The following is a 21,534-nucleotide window of genomic DNA, read 5'->3' on the forward strand; positions in this document are numbered from 1 at the left end:
GAAGACAACAGATATCAATACATTGGATAGCTCAAAGAATTTTAAACTCAGCATAACCAAAACTGAATGCATTAACTCTCTCCCCTCCTTAACTTTCCTATTATTTGTGAAGGGACCACCACCCTCCAAAGGATAAGTACATAAGTATCATCTTCAATTACTTACACTCTCACTTCTCAGATCCAAAATATCACCAAGTCTTGCTGCGTCTGCCTTCACAAAATCTTTCATGTGTGCTCCAATCTGTCCTCCAACACTGCCAAAACCCTGGTGTAGACCCTTATCATTTCATACCTGGATTACTGTGTAGGTTGATCTTCTTGCCTCAAGTCTCTCTCTGTGTTAGTCCATCCTCCTTTCAGTTACCAACACACTCTTTCTAAAGTCCAAGTCTGACCAAGTCACCTTCTAGTCAATAAAATGCAGTGGTGCTCCCTTTGTGGTGGCCAAAAAATTGGAAATCAAGGGGATGCCCATCAATTGGGGAATGGCTGAACAAGCTGTAGTATATGAATGTAATGGAATACTATTGTGCTATAAGAAATGATGGGCAAGCTGACTTCAGAGAGTCCTAGAAAGACATATGAACTGATGCTGAGTGAAAGGAGCAGAACCAGGAGAACTTTGTACATAGCAACAACCACAGTGTGTGAGGAATTTTTCTGGTAGACTTAGTACTTCATTGCAATGTAAGGACTTAAATAATCCCCAATGGCCTTTTAAGGCAAAATGCTTTCCACATCCAGGGAAAGAACTATGGAATTCAATCACAGAATGAAGCAGATCATTTTCTTTTATATTACGTTTTGGTTTGTTTTATGATTTCTCTCATTCATTTTAATTCTTCTATGCAACATGACTAAGATGAAAATGTATTTAATAGGAATGTATGTGTAGAACCTATATAAAACTATATGCCGTTTCAGAGAGGGAGTGGGGAGGCAAAAAAATCTAAGATACATGCAAGTGATTGTAGAACACTTAAAACAAAATAATAAAAATAAAATAAAATAAAATGCAGTGGCTTCAGGATCAAATATAAAATCTTCTGTTTGGCTTTTAAAGTCCTTTATAACCTGGCCCCTTCCTACCTTTCCAATCTTATACTTTATTTCCTTTCCTTGTAATATGCAATCTACTAACAGTGGCAGCCTTGCTGTTCTTCATGTAAGACACTACATCTCTCAACCTCATGCGTTTTCTAGTGAAAATGAGCTGGTGCTCATTTCTGGAATTTACATTCCTCATTTTGCCTCCTGGCTTCCTTCAAGTCTCAACTAGAATCCCACATTCTGCAAGAAGACCTTCCTTGTCCCTTTCAGATTTCCTCTCATTTACCCTGTTGTTTCCCTAATTATAATGTCAGCATCTTGACAGTAGGGACTGTTTTTGCCTTTCTCTGTAGACTCAATGCTTAGCATAGTGACTAAGAGTTTAATAAATGCTTGCTGACTGCCCTAATGTCTTTCCTGATTGTTCTCTATACCCATCAAGTAGTCAGTAATCTCCACGTTCATGTTCCAAAGACACCTAAAACTCAACATGTCCAAAACAACTCATTTCCTTCCCAAACTTCCCTGTTTCTGTTAAGGATAGCATCATTCTTTCAGTTATCCTCATTTGCAACCTCTGAGTCATCCTTAACTTCTTCTTTTCCTTTAACCTCAACATCCAATTAGCTGCCAGTCCTTGTCAACACTCTATATATCTCTCACAACTGTTCACTTCTTGACACACAGTCTCTACTCCAGATCCAGATCCCACAGCAATCACGTTCTAATTGGCCTACCAATCTACTGTCTTACCTCTCCAATACATCTTTCCATTCAAATGCCAAATACTTCTAAAACAGAGACCTGTCTCTGTCTGCCTGACTGCTTTTTCTCATGCACCTCTTCTTCTCCTCACAAATATCTTCAAAGGCTTCTTATAGACTCTAAGATAAATACAAACTCCCCAGTCTGACATTTAAGGTCTTCACAGTCTTGTTCCCATCTACCCCTCCAGTTTTACTTCATATTATTTCATTTCATGTGCTCTTTATTCCAGTCAAACCAATCTGCCAGATGTTTCTTACACACAATTCTACACACATCAATACACATTAAAAGCCTGAATGCCATTGCACAAGTGGTCCCCCATGCATGGAATACAGCAGTTCCTCCACTGTCTCACAGAATGTCTAGGTTCTTTTAAAGGATAGCTCAGGTGCCACTTTTTTTGTTGCTGTTTAATCATTTTAGTTGTGTCCAACTCTTCATGACCCCATCTGGGTTTTCTTGACAGAGATACTAGAGTGGTTTGCCATTTCCTTCTCCAGTTCATTTTACAGATGACGACTGAGGCAAACAAGGTTAAGGACTTGTCCAAGATCACACAGCTAGTAAGTGTCTGAAGCTGGATTTAAACTCAGGAAGATGAGTCTTCCTGACTCCAGGCCCAGCACTCTATACACTACCCCACCACCTTCTACATGAGGTCTCTCTTAACACCTCAATTATCAGCATTCTCTCCACTTTCGCTTACTTGCATATATGTCTGAATTTGCTTACATGTTATATCCCAATACAGTCCAATAAAACAATCATTCATTAAGCACCTAGTATGCACAATGTACTATGCTACGCACTGGAAATATAAAGACACTAATAAACTCTCCCTCTCTCCTTTTTTTTTTGCCCCAGCCTTCACCCCCCCTTTTCTCCCTCCATGACAATCTTTCAGAGAATCACAAAATTTAAGACTCTGAAGGAATCTTAAGTATCCACTTACTCCAACCCACATATACATGAAATCTCTACTAAAAACTGCCTTATCACGTGGTCATCCCACTTCTTGCTTGAAGACCTCCAAGGAGGCAGAACCAGTCTTGAGGCAGCAAACATTTCCTAATACCAAATCTAAATTTGTTTTAATGAAACTTTCACTCACTGCTCCAGGTTCTGCCCTTGAGGGCCAAAGAGACTAAGTCTAATTCCTCCTCCACAAGATAGACCTTCAGCAATCTGAAGACAGCTACTACATCTCCCCTTCTCTCCTCCAGATAAAACATATCTGGTTCCTTCAACAGACCCACATCTGACGTGGACTCAAGGCCCTTCATCATCCTGGGTGGCCTCCTCTGAAATCTACTGAGCCTATAAATGTCCTCGTAGTGACCAGAAATGAACACAATACCCCAGATGATTTTTAAGAGGCTTTTAAAATTTCTTTAGATATTGTTAAAGTGTAAGGAATAACCTTGGCCTCATAGAAAAGATATAAAACACTTCTTTCTGATGTTCTGCTGAGGTGGGAGAATCTAGGAATGTGGAACACTGCATTTAACATTGGATTTTTTTGATGTGTTTATCTATTTGGCCAAATTTTCCCTTCTCTTCTTCCTCTTTAAAAAAATTTGTGGTTCATCCAGAGAAAGAAATATGGAGTCTGAATGCAGATTGAAGCAGACCATTTTCTTTTTTTGTTTTGTTTTTTTCTTTCTCATGGCTCCTCCCATTCGTTCTAATTCTTTTATACAATATCACTAATGTGAAAAGTGTTTAATAGAAATGTATATGTAGAGCCTTTATCAGATTGCATGCCGTCTTTAGGAGAAAGGAGGGGAAGGAGGGGGAGAAAATTTAAAACTTTTATCAAACTGAATGCTGAAAACTAAAAATAAATAAACTTATAAAAAAAATTTATGGGTTAATAAGGGCTGTACTCTGGGAGGGACCAGGAGGAGGAATAAAAGGCAATGAAGGTTTAGATTAGATAAATTCATAGTAGACCTAATGATCAAGATTTTGTGATTTTCTCCAATACCATTAAATAGCGCCTGAATAAGAAGGTAAGCAGGTAAGAATCTGTCTTAGGAAAGAATTAAGAAAACATACCTCTTTCTCTTCCTAGCAAAGTTGGTATAGTGAGGCTAGTGACCTTGCACAGCCCTCCCTCACTCCAATCAAAGTCAATTCCAAGTTATGTCATCATTTCCCTGATATCATGGACCTCTTTGAAAATGAAGGACAAACACAACCTGTGAATAGACCAAGCTGTCTGCTTGTCCTCTCCTTCCTTCCTTCCTTCTTTCCTTCCTCTCTCTCTCTCTTCACAAACACTTAAACCCAGTTCACTATGCAGTTCATAGATTGGACCACAATAGGTCTCTGCCCAAGCTGCACTTAATGGCTGTATTTTGGGCCTTCTGGCTTAGACTGAATGTCAGCTGTAACTGTTTTTCTTTGAAACAGCAACCCTGAGAGTCTTCCCCTCCCAGAGGGATTTTTTTTCTTTTTGTAATTAAAGGGGCCATCCCTTGATTCACTTCTTAAAGAGGCCTATTTGGCCTGAATGGGCGTTACCTCAAAGTGAGTACCTGACAAGGTCTAAAGCGGCCAGGGTCTCCATCACATTCTGGGCCATCTCCAGTCATCCTGATAAATATCTGGCCACTGGACCCAGATGGCTCTGGAGGAGAAAGTGAGGCTGGTGACCTTGCACAGCCCTCTCTCACTCAAATCAGTCAACTGCAAATCATGTTATTATTTCCTTGATGTCATGGTCCTCTTCAAAAACGAAGACAAACACAACAACTATGAATGGTGGACCACTGCATACACTCTCAAAAACAGATGATGTGATGGGTCCTTTTGCTGACCTGCTTTTTCTTTCTTTCTTTTTAAATATCTGCTACAAAGGATGGCTCAGTAGACAGGGGAGGAAGGAATGAAATATTTGGAAATGAAGATGCTATAAAAGCAAAGGATGGCAATAAAAATAAGATTAAAAATATTAAAAACTATATTTCTTTGTTTCAAGGGAGAGTTCTCTTTGGCACGCTGGAGAGAAATGATCACTTTAGGAGTCATGGAAAAGTGACAGCAGTGTTTAAAAAATACAAGAATATGAAAACTATGCACACAATCAACAAATCAAATAACTGATGAATTGCTTTCTATGTGTAAGACATCATACAAAACATGAGGATAACAAAGATGAAAACCTAACAGTCCCTACTCTCGTGAAATTTACCCTCTACCCAGGAAAATAGCATTACACGTATTAATAGATTCAAAACAGATACAAAATAAGTATAACGTAATTCAGGGAGTATTAACACCAATGGAGATCAGGAAAGACCTCTCAGGTGGTGGTGCTTGGGCAGAGCTCTGAAAAAAGCTAAGCATTCTAAGAGGTAAAGGTGAGGATGAAGAGCAGGCAAGTGGGACAGCTTGTGTAAACATCCAGAGACAGGTAATGGGATGTTGGATGAAAAAATAATAAGTAGACCAATTTGACCTGGACTGTAGAGTGAGTGAGTAAAAATGAGCAGTAAGGTAAAGGTAAGCTGGAACCAGAATATGAAGTGTTAATGCCAAATAAAAAAGTTTGTATTGAACTCTAGAGACAACAGGGAATGGCACTATCAGATCTATGCTCTAGGAAAATCACTTGGTAGCTGTGTAAAGGATGGACTGAAGAAAGGAAAAATCAGAGGCAAGAGGACCAACTGAGAGGCTATTGAAATAGTCTAGGGAAGAAATATAAACCAGAGGTGGCTATATGATAGATAGGCAGAATCAACAATACTTGGCAACTGACTAGAAACCAGGAGGAGATTGAGGATGATTTTGAGGATGAGGTTTCTAACATGAGAGACTGGAGGAGGATCAGGGTACTATTAAAAGAAAAAGTGAATTCATAACATGTATCCAGGGAAAGGGGAAGAAAACTAGTAATCCCCTATGGTATAGTGGTACACCACAGTTTTTAGATCATATGAATCTCATGAACAGAGTGGATAAAGCATTGAACTTGGGGCAAAAAGGTCCAAGTTCAAATGCTGCTCTGGATACTTACCTAGGTGTATAACCCTGAACAGATCACATAAGTCCTGACAGCCTCTATATCATCACCTGGAAAATGGTGGTAATAATAGCACCTATCTCACAGGGTTGTTATGAGGGCCAAATACCAAAATATATGTAAAATACTTTGTAATACTTAAAGCTTTATATAAAAACTAGTTATTATAATTATCAGTTCCATCAGAATGGGAGTACTTTGTCTCCAACAAAACAAGAAGTCTAACTTCTACTAAGGTGTACCTACTTTGAAAATGAACTTTTACAAACAGGCTCTCTCTCTCTCTTTCTTTCTCTCTCTCTCTTTCTTTCTCTCTCTCTCTCTCTCTCTATATATATATATATACATAGACACACATATTTTTTATAAATGTGTACATATATACAATCAATTAAAAACAGCCTGTTTGAAAATATACACACACATATATGCACATACATGTGCATGCACACATGTGCATACACACACAGAAAGCAGTAGGGACAGGACCTGTAATTTCACCTGTACATGGAAATTCTGAGTAATTAAACTCCTTCCAAAGCAGGCTGCCACCTTCTCTGAAACTTACACTCTTTGAGAGTTCTAAGAGTATTGAGAGGGTGAGGTACTAAGGATCACACAGTATCTACCAAAGGCAAGACTTGTACCCAAGTCATCCTTGCTTCTGACACAGATCTCTACCTACTAAGTCAGTGAACTACATCCCAACAGACTTAGAGAACCACAAATTACCATGATCTATGTTGTACTGTATTTTTATTTATTTTTGTTAAACATCTCCCAGGTATATGTTAATCTGATTTCAGTCTCACTGGGAGTTTTGCAGCCCACTGGTCTGCTCCCTGGCCTTGAGTCTGATACTTCTGCACTATGCCACACGAACATATGATGTACCTATATCTATATAGAAGCAGCTATAGATATAGATCACATGCATACTTGTATGAGTGTATATATATTTCTAAAAATTTCTAGAAATGATTCAATCAGAAGTTACAAATACTTAAATAAATCATTCATGTAGATTCAAGCATTTGGGTCTCTAGTTCTTTGACCCAGGTACTGCAAGTAGTGACATAATGAATCTGAATCATTAAAACAAATCACAGAAAAAAAATTTTTTTAAGCAAATAACCTTTATTTCATAGGATCTAAGAGCTAGAAGGAACCTCAGAAACCATCTAGCCCAATCTTCTTATTTTGTGGATGTGGAAACTGAAGCCCAGGGAGATAAAATGACTTGGCCACATAATTAAGTATCAAAACAGAACATGAACTCAGAATCTATGACTCAAGAGTCAGTACTCTTTCCACTGGACCTCACTACCTCAACACCTATTATTTTTTATAAGTTCCAAAGCCACTACCACACATTGGGAGGAAGTTAGTGCCAAGAACCAAATGTCAAATAAGAACCTATGACTGCACAAGACAGGCATTCAATAAATATTTGAGTGAACTGAATATATTATATTATAAAACTAATCAAATTATTATATGATAAACATTCCATATTAGTACATTTGTTATACTTGTGCCAACATGATCAACAGAAAAATTTAGGATCCACAAAACTAGGAAAAATAGTATATTAGTCTCTGTAAAGCTGCTTGTTCTGGACAAGCTATGGACATTTTTATGAAAGAGAATATTTTAATTCCAGTGCGAATTGTAATGTTGAAGACAAAAAGGGACTGGACCTGTGCTTTTATTGGTAGAGGATATTTCTGGATAAGGACATTTTCTTTACCACTGCTGGTGATCACCTAGTACTGAGAGGGTAAGTGTTTGCTTAGGGTTATCAGGCAGTGTGCAACAGAGGAAGGACTTTCTGGCTTCAAAACAGCACTCTACTCACTACACCACAGGGCCTCTCCAATTTCCCCAATGCTTATTAAACTTTCTGAATAAAATTCAATGGTCAGTGGCTCCCATCTATAAGGACTCCAAGAATTATCTAAACTTATCATTATCTCCATCTCATCACTGAAATTACCTTGCACCTAGTGTTTTAAGCCTTTCATGTTCACTGCCATTGATTTTAACATCAAATCTGTGAGGAAGATTGACTAAGTATTATTATCCACATTTTAAATACAAGAAAACAAACACAAAAAAATTAAATCCTTTGCTCAAAGGCACTTTCAGCAAATTAGTGGCAGCAGGGCCAGAACTAGTACCCAAATTCCTATCAAAAGTCCAGTGTTATTTGTACTATTTTACTTAATTACTTTTGAAAAATCAGTGACTTGATACTTCCTCCACTCAATTCAAGTTTCACACCCCTACTTATAGCAAATACAGGGTTTTAAAGGTCCAGTACAATAACACTCATAATGATGATTCTGAGTCATCAAAAAATAGTAAGCTGTGCTCAGTTTACCTTAAGATCAGGAAGAAAAGGATACATTTTGGAAAACTTCACAATCAAAATGGTTTAATTTTTAAGTTTCAGTAACTAAAAAGGGTAAGTTCAAATTATCTGTAAAACACAGAATACCTCCAGCCCTGATGATGCCAGATAACTATCATCAGATGACAGATGTAAGGCTAAAAAGGACCTCAGAAGCCATGTAGTCCAACCCTCTCATTTTACAGGGGCAGACACTGAGGCCCAGGGAGGTTTAAGTAATTTGCACAAGGTTACATAGTATTGTCATTGTGGAATTGGAGCCTCTGACTGTCCTCTGGCTTAGAGGCAGTACTCTTTCCACTATACCAGCACTTTATCTTCACTTGAACTAGAATATTTCACACCATCATGAAGCTGCTCCCTTAAAAACAAAAAAAAAACCAAACAGGTTGGTTTTTCTCCCTTCAAAACTGGGGAACCTAGAAGGGACCTTAGAGACCCTTCTCACTCTTGTCATCAATCACTATTTGTTCTTTCCTTTTTCTAACACTAAAAGGAAAAGCTTGAATCTCTTCCTCAAACCACAATTTATCCCCTCCACGTAAAGGGAAGGTCCCCTCTCAGGATTATGCTGGCACACACTAGCGTTTTGAAACTAAGTTCCTCGCTACCCAGGAATGCCAGGGAAGGGTGTGACTAGAAGTCGGAATAAAAGACATACTAAAGAGAATACGAGTTGACAGATTTTGCTAGTTTAACAAAGCACAAACTCTATCCCAATTCAGTCCAGTTGACAGCACTTAGCTTTCCGTATTAACCATCCTTATTACAGAAAAATCTTCCTAAGACGAACACCCAGATCGTAAAACACAAATATCAAAAGCATGTTTTTAGGACATAAGTAAATCCCTTCAAGCGACTGGTGTGAAGGCTTACTTCCCCGGGTTTTAGGAGGACTTTGATGCAATGATGCGCCAGGCTAGGATGGAAGGGCTGAAAGAGGTGGGATGACTGGGGGGGGTTTCAAGCAGGCTAGCACTAGAGGCTAACTCTGGGGGCTACTGGGAGGAAGCTGGAGCTCCGGCCAAGGGGTCGAACAATCAAAGCAAATCCCGAGGCAGAGAAGGGGGAGAGGGGGTGGGGTCAGACCCGGGAGTCGCTCCGTACCCCTAAGGAACCAAGGAGATCCTTGGTCCTAGAGAGATCAGGGACCTCCCCAAGCACCGGCGGGCTCCAGGGCCTCTCCGCGCCAGCCCCACTGCCGGTCACCGCCTCCTGGGGCCCCCCGAATCCGAGGGGCGGCCCGGACGACCCCCCGGCTCTGCCCTCTCCCTCGCCCTCTCCAGCCGCAGAGCCCGGAGGCCGTTCCCGGGCGCCGGGCCGGTACCTTTGATGGCGCGGTCGGTGGTAGAGAGTTTGCTGCGGGCCCTCGAGGACATGGTCCCCTCCTCTCCCTCCTCCTCCTCGTTCCAGGCGGCGGCCGGGCCCTGGGCCGCCGCCTCCTTTCCGAGAGGACTCCGCTTCCCCCAGGGCCGGCCGGCCCGCTCTTCCCCGTCTCGGGCTCTTCAGGGCGGCTTAGGCCCGAGGAGGCAGAGCAAGCCCCACGGCTCCGGGCTCGCGTTCGCCTGGCAAAATCCCGCTCCGCGAGACCCCCTTTTTTTCAAGCGGCAGCGGCCGGCGGCGGCAAGTTGCGAGCAGCGGCCGCGGCAACAGTGCCAGCGGCGGCTTCTCGCGACCCGTCCCAGCTCAGCGCGCACGCGCGCCGCCCCTCGTGGCGCGCGCCCCTCCTCCCCCGCGCCGCTTCCACTAGCCCTCCACAGAGCCGCCACCTCCCCGCCGCCCTGCGGCCCGACTCCTCAAGTCCCCCCCACCTCACCGCCCCAGCTGCCCTTCCCGCGGCTGCCGCGCACGCGCCCGAGACGCTGGTTTTCGTGCGCACGCGCCAGCCCTGCGCCTCTCGCGGGCTTTCCTCCTCTACGGTTTTCTCTTCTACTCCGCGTGCCTGGTGCTTTCGCACCCACGCCCACGGCGCGGGGGCATCCCTCTCTCGAGGCGTCTTCGAGCGCCGCGGCCGCTGTAGCCATCTTGGGGGGTCCTCGAGGCCTGTGCCGTCGCCTCTCCCGGTTGGTCGTCTCCACATTCTCCATCCCGTCTCCACGCGCGCAGGGCCGCTGCCGCCTTGGTCGTCCTCGCAGCCGCCTGCACGCGCTCTGCCCACCCACCACTGGGTCCTCGGGGAGCCGTCCACTGACTTGCCCCAGGCAGGGTCAGCCCGCGCCCTGGACGCCGAGGGGGGGAGGGGAGAGTGGACGACGTCTGGCGCGTAGTAGGCCCTTCATGAATGCCTGTTAGCCAACCCGCGTGGCCGGGCCCACGTGTCACAGGCCGGGACGTCGGTGCCTGTCAGATGTACGCAGCAGGTATCGGTTCAGTTTTGCTGGGAAACAGGCCTTAGGAAGGCTAGTCAGGCGTTGAATGTAGGGCTTTACATGGCAGGCTAAGTTTCTCACCCTTCCTCGAGACACTAAGAAGCCCCCTCCACTTTTCAGGCTTTTGCCCCCTAAGGCACCTACCCCGACTATGGACTTGAGCTTACCAATGGATTTTGTTTTTGCATTGGTCAAGGGAAGGTGACTGAAGTGGAATAGTAGGGCCGCTGCTGTTTTAGGTCAGTAAACGTTAAGCCCCTACTATGTGCCAGGCGCTGTCCTGAATGCCTGGGATGCAGAGAAGGCCACAAGACTACCCCTGCCCTCATGGAGCTAATCAGTCCAAGGATACAACTGGCAGAAGCTAGAGTGGAATGGAGGGTGGGGGTGAAGGGAGGCAGGACCTGGCTTGGGGCAAGAACCAAGAAGTGATCTGAGGAGATTTGAGTTACAGAGATGAATTCGTCTTGCAGAGTGATTAGTTTTTGGAGATCATGAAAACCAGGATGTCAGCTGGGTTTGATGGGGTGAATATTCTGATTGCCCTCCTTAAAGGGTAGTGTATTAGAGAGTTCTCCAGTGTCCAACCTCCACTCTATCCACTCTGTGTGAAGGAGATAGATTAGATCAATGTTTCCTGGTCAGTATTTTGGGACAAATTTGTCACAATCTGTAACCATCTGTACAGTCCTCATTAAAGCCTATGCTATTAGGAAACACTATTCTCTGTTTTCCACCCCAGCTACTGAGCCTCACCAAAAGAAGAGCACAGAAAGTTCTTAGAGAATTCAGATATTTTAGGTCTGCAATAGTTTGGTTATGAGTGAAAACCACTGATGTTGAAGAGCTCTTCAAGCTCTAAAATTCCAAGCTGTATTCCTACTCTAATGGCCTTGGTATGTACATAATATGATCCCTTTTTTCTCTAGAAGCATTCAGCCTACAGTTTTCTGAGTTGGTATGATGTCACACTTCACAAAATGGCCAGTTTTTGATTTTCTGAAACCCTACTTAAGTCATGTTGCCACTCACTGTAAAGTTTGAATGGATCTGAAACACCTACCAGAGGTTCAAACCCAAATACCTAAGTTATTTCTATAGTCACTTAAGGGTATGTCTGTGAGTCATTTAACTTCTCAGGGTTTCAGATTCCTCATTTGTAAAATAGAGAGGTTGAACTAAATGATCTGTAAGTTCTTCTCCAACTCTTAACATCCCCACCCCCCCCAGGGTTGTGACTTGCCCAGGGTCACACAACTAGTAAGTATCTGAGGTCCTATCAGGTCTTCCCCACTCCAGAGCTGGTGCTTCATCAACACTGTACCATTTAACTGCTCCATTCTCTTCTTTTAAATATCTTATTGATACCTTCTATTATTACATTATGTTATTTTCTGAATTTCTTTTCTCTGAAACCACTAAGATGCACAAGTGGTCCAACATTTAAAAAGAAAGGGGGAAAAAAGCAATTCAGCAAAACCAACCAATACAGCTACTCCATACAATAGGTAATAGATACACATTTCACATGCCTGTTGTGTATGTGTCCCATCCTCCAAACCAACGTCTCTTCATTGAAGTAAAGGAGCTGTGTTTCCTCAACTTTTCTCAAGGTCTTTTTAACATTACCTTCTAGATTTTAAATTTCTTTAGGAAAGAAGCTGTCTTGCTACTATGTGACTAGCTGTGCACTCAGACTCCAGGAATAATGAGTCTACACCAGAAGTAAAGGAACATTTCTGTATTGTAGAAATTAATTAGTAAGCATTTATTAAGTGTCTCCTGTATGCCAGCAGTTTGTACCTGCTGGAGATACAAAGACAGGAATGGAATAACCCCTTCCTTCAATGACATTGCATTCTATTGGGGAATACAACATCTCTGTATATACAGAATAAAAAGGTAGTTTTGAGAAGGAGGGAGGGTCTTGCCAGAGGAGAATTAGTAACACTTCATATAGAGGGTAGAAACTGTAACATCTGTGGTTGTTGTGGAGGGTAAAATTGGCCCACTGATCTTTCCTGATCCTTCACCCATGGATAGGGGTGGAGATGAATTCTTCCCAGGCCCATCTTCCAAAAGAGTGGTAAAGAGTAATTTTCACCCTTTTCTCTCTGGAGATTTGAAAAGCCACACCCTGTTACAAAGTGAGCTTCCTCCTTTATTTTTCTTAAAGCCTGGAGGCAATATAATGGTTCTCAGGTATACTTTGGTCCTTTGCTGTTTTATGAAAAGTTATAAGTATAATTATAATAGCTGAGAGCTCTCAGGAAAATTCCTAACATTAAGACAGAAGTTTGACTTTCTGCCCTAATATAAATTTTTTCATATTTCCATATAATCTTGACCTCACGTTTAAAACAGCAGCAGTATACAAGAAACATCTAGGTTAAAAAAAGTGGAATAAATTAAACTCTTATTCGATAGCTGCAGGGAAGGGAAAAGAAAAATTGGGAAAGGATAGACCCCTTTTTAAAAACAATAAAAACTTGCCTCACCTGTTAAAAAGATGTATACAACTAATGATTTCTCCCTGAGTGGTGGACACTGGGCCACACTGACCAGTGATGAGTTTAAATCAACATTTGTTAAGTACCTGTTATATGTAGAATGGCAGCTAAGTGACTCAGTGGGTAGAATGCCATGCCTGGAATCATCTTCCTTTGTTCAAATCTGACCTCAGACACTAATTAGTTGTGTGACCCTTTGCAAGTCATTTAACCCTGTTTGCCTCAGTTCCTCATCTTTTAAATGAATTGGAGAAGGAAATGGCAAACCATTCCAGTGTCTTTTCCAAGAAAATCCCAAATGGTGTCACAGAGTCAGACACCACTGAATAGCAACATGCTATCTGTAGTCGTGTTCATACAGGTATTTCTTGTGGAAATTCTCTGATAAAATATCATATATAACTGTAATGGGCACCTTTGATGGGTATTTGTCCCAAGCAAATGTGTTATACTTTTAATTTAAAAGAAACAACAAAAAACACTTTACAATGTGAATATTGAGCAGCTCTGACTAGCTATCTGTGTCAACTTATATACCTGTCTGGCAAGGGTCAGATTTTTTTGTAGATAGGTGAGTTTTATATCCTTTTACTTTCTGCATTAGAGCAAACAATGTCAGTGTTGCAACATGTGAAGTTTCTTAGGCAGGTAATGTTTTTATTAATTTGTTCAAATCCAGGCTAGAGTCACAAGGCTAATACCCTTGGTGTATTAATTTATAAAAGTTTCTGAACACTTAATAAATGTTGATTAATGATCAGTCCCTCTGAGAAAGGTGCTAATTAAGGCAGCTTTTCATTTCCCAAAAATTTCAGGAGATCTCTTTCTAGTCTTAAAAGTAATATAGCTTTATTTCAGATCTGTATAAGTCATTATACATTATATCTAGGCAAAAGAATATAGTATTGCATTTAAAAACTAAAACTAAAGTATGGATTTTTAAAAATTATTTTAAAATCACAAAAATTATTTTAAAATCAATAGTGTATATAATATACGCACATAGTTAAGGTACAGTAATAACATACTATATTATAAACTATATTCCAGTGTCTTGTATATAGTAGGAACTTAATAAGTACTTGTGGAATGGAATATATACTTTCTTTAAATATAATACCATATTTTAAATATTGAAATTTTTCTGGGAGTAGGCAAACAGCCTTATTGCCTAAAATAAGTTAGTCTGAGAGTAGTTAGGATTAAAATTTAAAAATAGAATTATACAGGGCAAAACAACATTCTATATAAATGACTTGGTGCTCTTCTATATACATATACATGTATATATATTATATATGTATATACACATATAGACATATGTGTATATATTATACATTCATATATGTGTGTATATAGGTGTATGTGTACACACACACACACACACACACACACACACACACACACAACCCTGTAAGCAATGCTGATGAAACTTGTGTAGCCTAATTAATCATTTTTCTCCCATTTTGTTCTCTGCACTTATGTGTTATAGGTATTAAATGTGTCTTGCCCTGGCAGATACCAGCAAAGGTGAGAACTATGATTCAGGTTTAAACCATAGTTCTAGACACCCTTTGTGCCCTAGACTGTCTGGGCATGCCCTGTACTAGAGAAGCTAATTGAAAGTAAAAGGTAATGTAAAACTGTTGGTCTCTGTTATCCATTATTCATGTGACCATGGCAAGTCATTTATCTGCAAAAATAAGTGGTTTAAAATTGATAATCTCTATCATTTCTTCAGCTCTAAATCCATGGTGAGGGAAAAAATAGTATGCAATAGGCTAGGGATGAAACTTATTCTCCACAGCAGACGGAAGTTACTATAAGCCTAATTCCAGATGCTTCTCTTATTTTTATTTAGTGCAAAATAAGCCAAGCACAATGCTTCACAGACTTCCTTCTTTTAAACTATCTGCAAAGCTAAATGAAGTCTTTAGTGCCAAAGTATGGTATTTCTCAAATGGATAAAAAAGAGATCCTTCCTTTCCTTTTTCAGAAAGATCAGTGATAAAGGTTTTAAAATTAAAATTGTTTCTCAGTTTGCTACAGTAAGTGTGTGTACTAGACTCTAGGTATTCCATCTGATTGACTTCTGTTGGACTACAGATGTCTGACTGAAAAGCTAAAAATTTGATAGGATAAGCTATTTGGCATAAAGCTGGATTTGTTCTATCCCGTCAGATAACAATGAATACAAATGAATGAAAGTGTGCTAAGGTCATAATATTAGCTTAAGCAAAGCCTAATTAGGAAAATAAAATTTCTTGGGAACTGAGGGAACTCATATAACATATTACAAAGTCAAGAAGTACAGTGAATTTTAAAATCCACTCTTCTGCTCCCTTTAATTAGTATGCATAAACTCATAGACTTTGCTGAATGTTACTTTAACCCCATAAAAATCCATTTTCCACCAAAAAAAGGAAATTTGTCTAAATAACTCTCTCTCTATCACCATGCCACAGTAAAAGGGAGGATAAAAAAAATCAAAGGATTGAGATACTAAAGACTTTAAAGCTATGAGACTATGGGAGTACTGGGGCCTTTTTCATAGAGCCCTGCTAGATCAAAAGTATTTCTGTTTTATTATCCTGAAGGAGTTGAAGGGAATACATTCCTTGAAACCATGTCTTATTCTGGAAGGTAGGTTAAACTAGATGAAATCTTTGCCAACATCTGTAACTACAAATATATTGTATCCTATATTGTTCACAATAAAAAGTGTTCCCTTTAATTGAATTAGATTTACTTTCATTCGTAAATGCCCTACAGGATTACAAGTAATCACTTGCAGAGAAGAAAATTCTATTTGTATGACTTCCATGTCATTTTTTAACACCTCAAGAAGCACCTGTAAACTACATATAATTTTTTAAAATATGTAATATTTTAAAATATTTCATTAAGAGTAACTTTCTCCAAAGGTTTTAAGCTAGTGTCTTTCACTAGAGTTTTCCTGAAAGCCACAATTTGTGTGTGTGATTTGTATGTATCATGAAAGTTCATTCTCAAACAACTTCCTAGGTGGCATTTTATTACATTGTCCCCCAGACTGCATACATAACACAAGCATGCAGAACAGAATTTTGCATAGGGACATGGCAAAGAGGGAACAAATAGAATGAGCCCAAAAAATCATGAGAAAAAAATAAAGAAGTGGAATTTTGGGGAAAATTAACAGTTTAGAAATTTGCGTTAAAAAAATAGATCTAAAAGCAAAATAGATCTAAACACTATATTGTAAAGCAGAGATGGGGAACCTGTGATCTTGAGGCCACATATGGTCCTCTAGGTTCTCAAGTGCCTTTGGCTGAATCCAAACTTCATAGAACAGATCCCCTTAATAAAAAAATTTGTTCTGTAAAACTTGGACTCAAGGACCTAAAAGGCCACATGTGACCTCAAGGCCTCAGGTTCCCTACCTCTGTTATAAAAACAACAATCATCAAAACTTTGGTACTGGCTAAGAAACAGAGTAGTGGATTGGTAGAATAGGTTAGGTACACCAGACACAATACCAATGACTATGGTGATCTTACTGTTTAATAAACCCAAAGACTACAGCTTCTGAGATAAGAACTCACTATTTAACAAAAACTGCTAGGAAAACTGAAAAGCAGTATGGCTGAAATGAGGCATAGACCAACATCATACCATATACCAAAAAGTCAAAATAGGTACATGATTTATATGTAAAGGGTGATACTATAAGCAAATTAGGAGAGCAAAGAATAGCTTACCTATCAGATCTATGGAGAAGGGAAGAATTTGCGACCAAAGAAGAGGAAGAGAACATTATGAAATGCAAAATAGACGATTTTGATTACGTTAAATTAAAAAAGTTTTGCACGAAACCAATGCAGTCAAGAAGAAAAGCAGAAGTCTGGGAAACAATTTTTACAGCCAGTGTTTCTAATAAGGGCTCATTTCTCAAATATATAGAGAACTGAGTCAAATTTATAAGACTACAAGTCATTCCTTAATTGATAAATTGTCAAAGGATGCAAATAGATAGTTTTCAGATGAAGAAATTAAAGTTACCTATAATCATATGAAAAAGTGGTCTAAATCACTGTTGATTAGAGAAATGCAATCAAAACGACTCTGAGGTGCCATCTCATATTTATCAGATTGGCTAATATGACCAGAAAGGAAAATAATAAATGTTGGAGAAGATGTGGGAAAATTGGATCACTAATGCGTTGTTTGTAAAATTGTGAACTGATCTAGCCATTATGGAGAGCAATTTGAAACTATGCCCAAAGAGCTATAAAACTGTGCTTACCCTTTGATCCAGCAATACCACTACTAGGTCTGTATTCCAAAGAGATCATAAAAAAGGGAAAAAGACCCACATGTACAAAAATATTTAAAACAGCTCTTTTTGTGGTGGCAAAGAATTAGAAATTGAAGAAATGCCCATCAGTTAAGGGATGGCTGAACAAGTATATTAATGTAATGGGAATACTATTGTGCTGTAAGAAATGAAGAGCAGGTAGATTTCAGTAAAGAACTAGAAAGACCCACTGAACTGATGCAAAGTAAAATGAGCAGAACTTGAACATTGTGGCAATGACCAACTATGATCAAATTAGTTCTTCTCACCAGTACAGTGATCCAAAACAATTCCATAAGACTCACAATGGAAAATCCTATCCATATCGAGAGGAAGAACTATGCAGTCTAAATGCAGATCAAAGCATACTATTTTCACTTTTTTGTTGTTTTTTGCTTTTTTTCTTTCTTGTGGTTTTTCCTTTTTCTTCTGATTCTTCCTTCACAACTTGACTAATGTGGAAATACTTTTAACATGATGGTACATAAATAACCTATATCAGATTGCTTGTTGTCTTAAGGAGAGGGGAGGGAAGGGGGAAAAGGAGGAAGAAAAATCTGGAAGTCAAAATCTTACAAAAATGAATGTTATAAACTGTTTTTACATGGAAAAAAGTAAAATATTCTTAAGTAGGAAAAAACTATCAGCAAAAGCAATGGAAATTAAAATTCTTATATTGGAAGATGGAATGGAAGAAGGAAAAGTAGAATCAAATATACACACTCAGAAAAAATAATCCAACTGGAAAAAGTTTTAGAAGTTAAACACAGAAAAGTGGCAAATCTATACCTATGCTACAGATAGATCAAAGAGGAAAAATCTGAGAATTATCAGTGATTCTAAAAACTGAAAGAAAATAATCTGATGACCATATTTCAGAAAATCACTTAAGAAAATTTACCATAAGTATTGAAAATGGGGGACAGATCACAAATATAAAGAATTAACTAAATGCCAATAAGGAAAAAGTTTAACTCATTTAGACATGCCATCATCAAACTTCAAGTACACAGTGGCAGTGCAGTTATCCTACATACAATAAAAGAAAAATGCTGCATAACAAAACATCCATATGAATCTCACAAGACTTTTCCATAAGGAAAAAGTGTTAGAAGCAGAAATATGGTTGTTACTCAGTTTGCTAGAATAGCTAAGTAGTCTTTTTAAAAAAGTGAAAGATGGGCATTTAAAATAAAGATGAATTTCAGAAGTTTCTGAACAAAATAGAACAGCTTTGGCTTGAAAAAACAGGAATAATCAAGGGATCCTTAAGTGACTTAGAGGCTTGAGAGAGAGAAAAAAAAAATGAGCTTCTGGAAAAGAAACAATGAGTGCTTTAAACAATAGATACTTTTCAACTGTAATTAATTCATTGCTATCTCAATGCAATCAGGATAGAAGCATTAAAAATAGCAACATTATTGTTATACTTAACTATTGATTGACATAGATGAATTTGAGAATAAAGAAGGTGGAAAGGAGATGAGATGACAAAAAATTAAAAGGAATAAATAATTTAAAGGATTACAAATAAAATGGTGGTGTAGGGAAGGCAGGGGAATTATAGTCAGTCTTAGAGTAAAATTTCTGTCAAACAAAAGAGGGGATGTCATTGATTTTTTGTAAAATTAATATACCCATCTCTTGTCATCTGCTAATTTGTTTGGTATGCAGTAAAACCTGAGTTATTTTGATGTGTATCTCTCTTATTGATTTGGATCAGTCTTGCCTATGATTGTTTAGAGTTTATATTTCTTTAAGATTTGTTTACTTATATCTTTTAGCCATTTACCTATTGTGGCAAGGCTGCTGATCTTCTGTAATTATATTAGTTGAGGCCCTCATCACCTGTACCCTAGTTTAATTGCAGCTATCTTGCAATTGTTTTACTATCTGAATCAAGTCTACTCCTACATTATTCACTGTACACATTGCTGCCAAAATGATTTTCCTTAGGTGCAGATATGTCACTCCCCTACAAAGTTTACTCCTGGTCTCTCTAGAACTAAATGTAACCTTCTCTGTTTAGCTTTTAAAGCCTTTCACTATCTGACCCCAACATATCTTTCCAACTTCACTGGACATTATTACTCTCTCTCCCATATTTCTTCGATTTATCAAATTGGTTCTTCTCTATGTTCCTTCCACATGATAATCTGTCTCCCTTCTGCTTCTGTGTGCCTCTGCATTGGCTAACTCCCATGCTTGGAATGCACTTTGTGCGCTCTCCTCCACCACTTCAGGGAATCCCTCTTTCCTCAAGATAGCAATTCAAGCACATCTACGTGAAGCTCTAAATGATACCCCACCCCAGTGCCGTTCTTCCCAAAGTATCTTATAGTCAACTACTTTGTTTTGTTTACACTTATTCTGTATATACTTGTACCTGGCTCTTTCATTAGAGTGTTAACTCCTAAGAGTGGAGATTATTGCATTCATTGTATTTGTATCCCTAGTACCTACCACAGGCTTGGCACATCATAAATGTTTAATAATTATTTGTTGGTTGATCAATTTATTCCTTTATATCTTTGATATCAAACCATTATCAAAGTTTCTGATACAAAGATTTTTATTTTTACTAATTGATTGCTTTCCCTTTTATTATAGTTGTCCTGAATTCATTCAAAAACTTCAAAATTACTTGTAATTGGAATTATATATTTTATCTTTTGTAATAGCATATGTACCTTATTTGGTTAAGAACTCTCTCCCTGGCCATAGCTATAAATAATACCAATCTGCTTCCTTCTAGTTTTTAAAATTTTTATGATCTTTAACATTCAGGTCATGTATCCATTTTAGGCTTACTAGTACATGTCTTAAGATGTTGATCTAAACCAGGAGTTCTTTTTTTTTTTAAGATTAATTTATTTACTTTTAGTTTTCCACATTCACTTTTATAAGATTTTAAGTTCTAAATTTTCCCCCCTCCCTCAGCTTTCCCCCTTTCCAAGGTGGCATGTAATCTTATATATGCTACACATATATAATCATATTAAACATATCATGTTGTGAAAGAAGAATCAGAACAAAAGGGAAGAAATGAGAAAGAAACAAACAAAAAAAGGAAATCGTATGCTTCAATCTGCATTCAGACTCTTCTTTTTCTGGATATGGATAACATTTTCTGTCATGAGTGTTTTGGAATTGTCTTATATCATTGCTTTGCTGAGATGAGTTAAGTCTATCAAAGTTGATCATTGTACATTATTGATGTTATTGTGGAATGTTCTCCTGGTTTTGCTCACTTCACTCAGCATTAAACCAGGGGTCCTTAACCTACCATCCGTGAATTGTTTTTTATAACCATAGTTCAATATAATTGGTTTCCCTTGTATTCCTATGTATTTTATGCACGTAAAATTTAATTCTTTAGAAGTTTATGACATTTAAAAGGTTAAAAAACTATAATTTAAACATGATTTCTGCCATATTGCTTTCCAGTTTTCCTAAAAGTTATTATCAGATAAGGAATTTTTCTCTGAATAACTTATATTCTTGGGTTCATTAAACACTGGGTTATGGAGTTCAATTGTTTCTGAGTAATTAGTCTGTTTCATTATTTTATTTTTCTATTTTTAAACCAGTACTAAATAGTTTTGACTTTTACTGCTTTATAGTATAATCTTAGACTTAGAAGTATCATTCTCCCTTCATTTTTCCTTGTTTCATTATTTCTCTTGAGAGTTTTCGTCTTTTGTTGCTCCAAATGAATTCTGAGATTATTTTGTCTTACTCTATAAAGTATCCCCTTGTATAGAACTACATCTGTAAATTTTATAGTATTGTCATTTATTATTTTGGTGTGGTCCTTTCATGAGTACTAAATATTCCTCTACTTACTTGTCATTCTTTATTTCATTAGAATGTTTTGTAATTGTATCTATATACGTCTTGAATGTGTCTTGGCAGACTGACTCACACATATATTATGTTTTATGATTATTTTCAATGACATTTCCCTTTCTATTAGTTCCATTTGGATTGTTAGTGCTTTACAAAAATATTGCTTTATAAATATGATTTTTGAGGGTTTATGTATCAGCAAGGACC

At 38.6% G+C, this 21,534-nt stretch overlaps 1 protein-coding gene across 2 annotated transcripts in view; it reads right to left on the reverse strand.

Annotated features, from left to right (window-relative positions):
* The window catches only part of PPP3CC (protein phosphatase 3 catalytic subunit gamma), a 98,667-nt gene extending 88,608 nt beyond the window's left edge, over positions 1-10,059 (reverse strand). The window contains exon 1 of one of the 2 annotated variants that reach the window (XM_072634888.1): positions 9,591-10,059. In XM_072634888.1, coding sequence (XP_072490989.1) covers positions 9,591-9,642 — 52 coding nt within the window. In that variant the 5' untranslated portion in view covers positions 9,643-10,059. The remainder of the gene's footprint in view (positions 1-9,590) is intronic. The other variant, XM_072634887.1, reaches the window with a different exon arrangement.
* Between the last annotated feature and the right edge of the window lie 11,475 nt (positions 10,060-21,534).

This window comes from Notamacropus eugenii, chromosome 1 (genome assembly GCF_028372415.1).
Source record: "Notamacropus eugenii isolate mMacEug1 chromosome 1, mMacEug1.pri_v2, whole genome shotgun sequence".
NCBI classification, from domain to species: Eukaryota; Metazoa; Chordata; class Mammalia; order Diprotodontia; family Macropodidae; genus Notamacropus; species Notamacropus eugenii.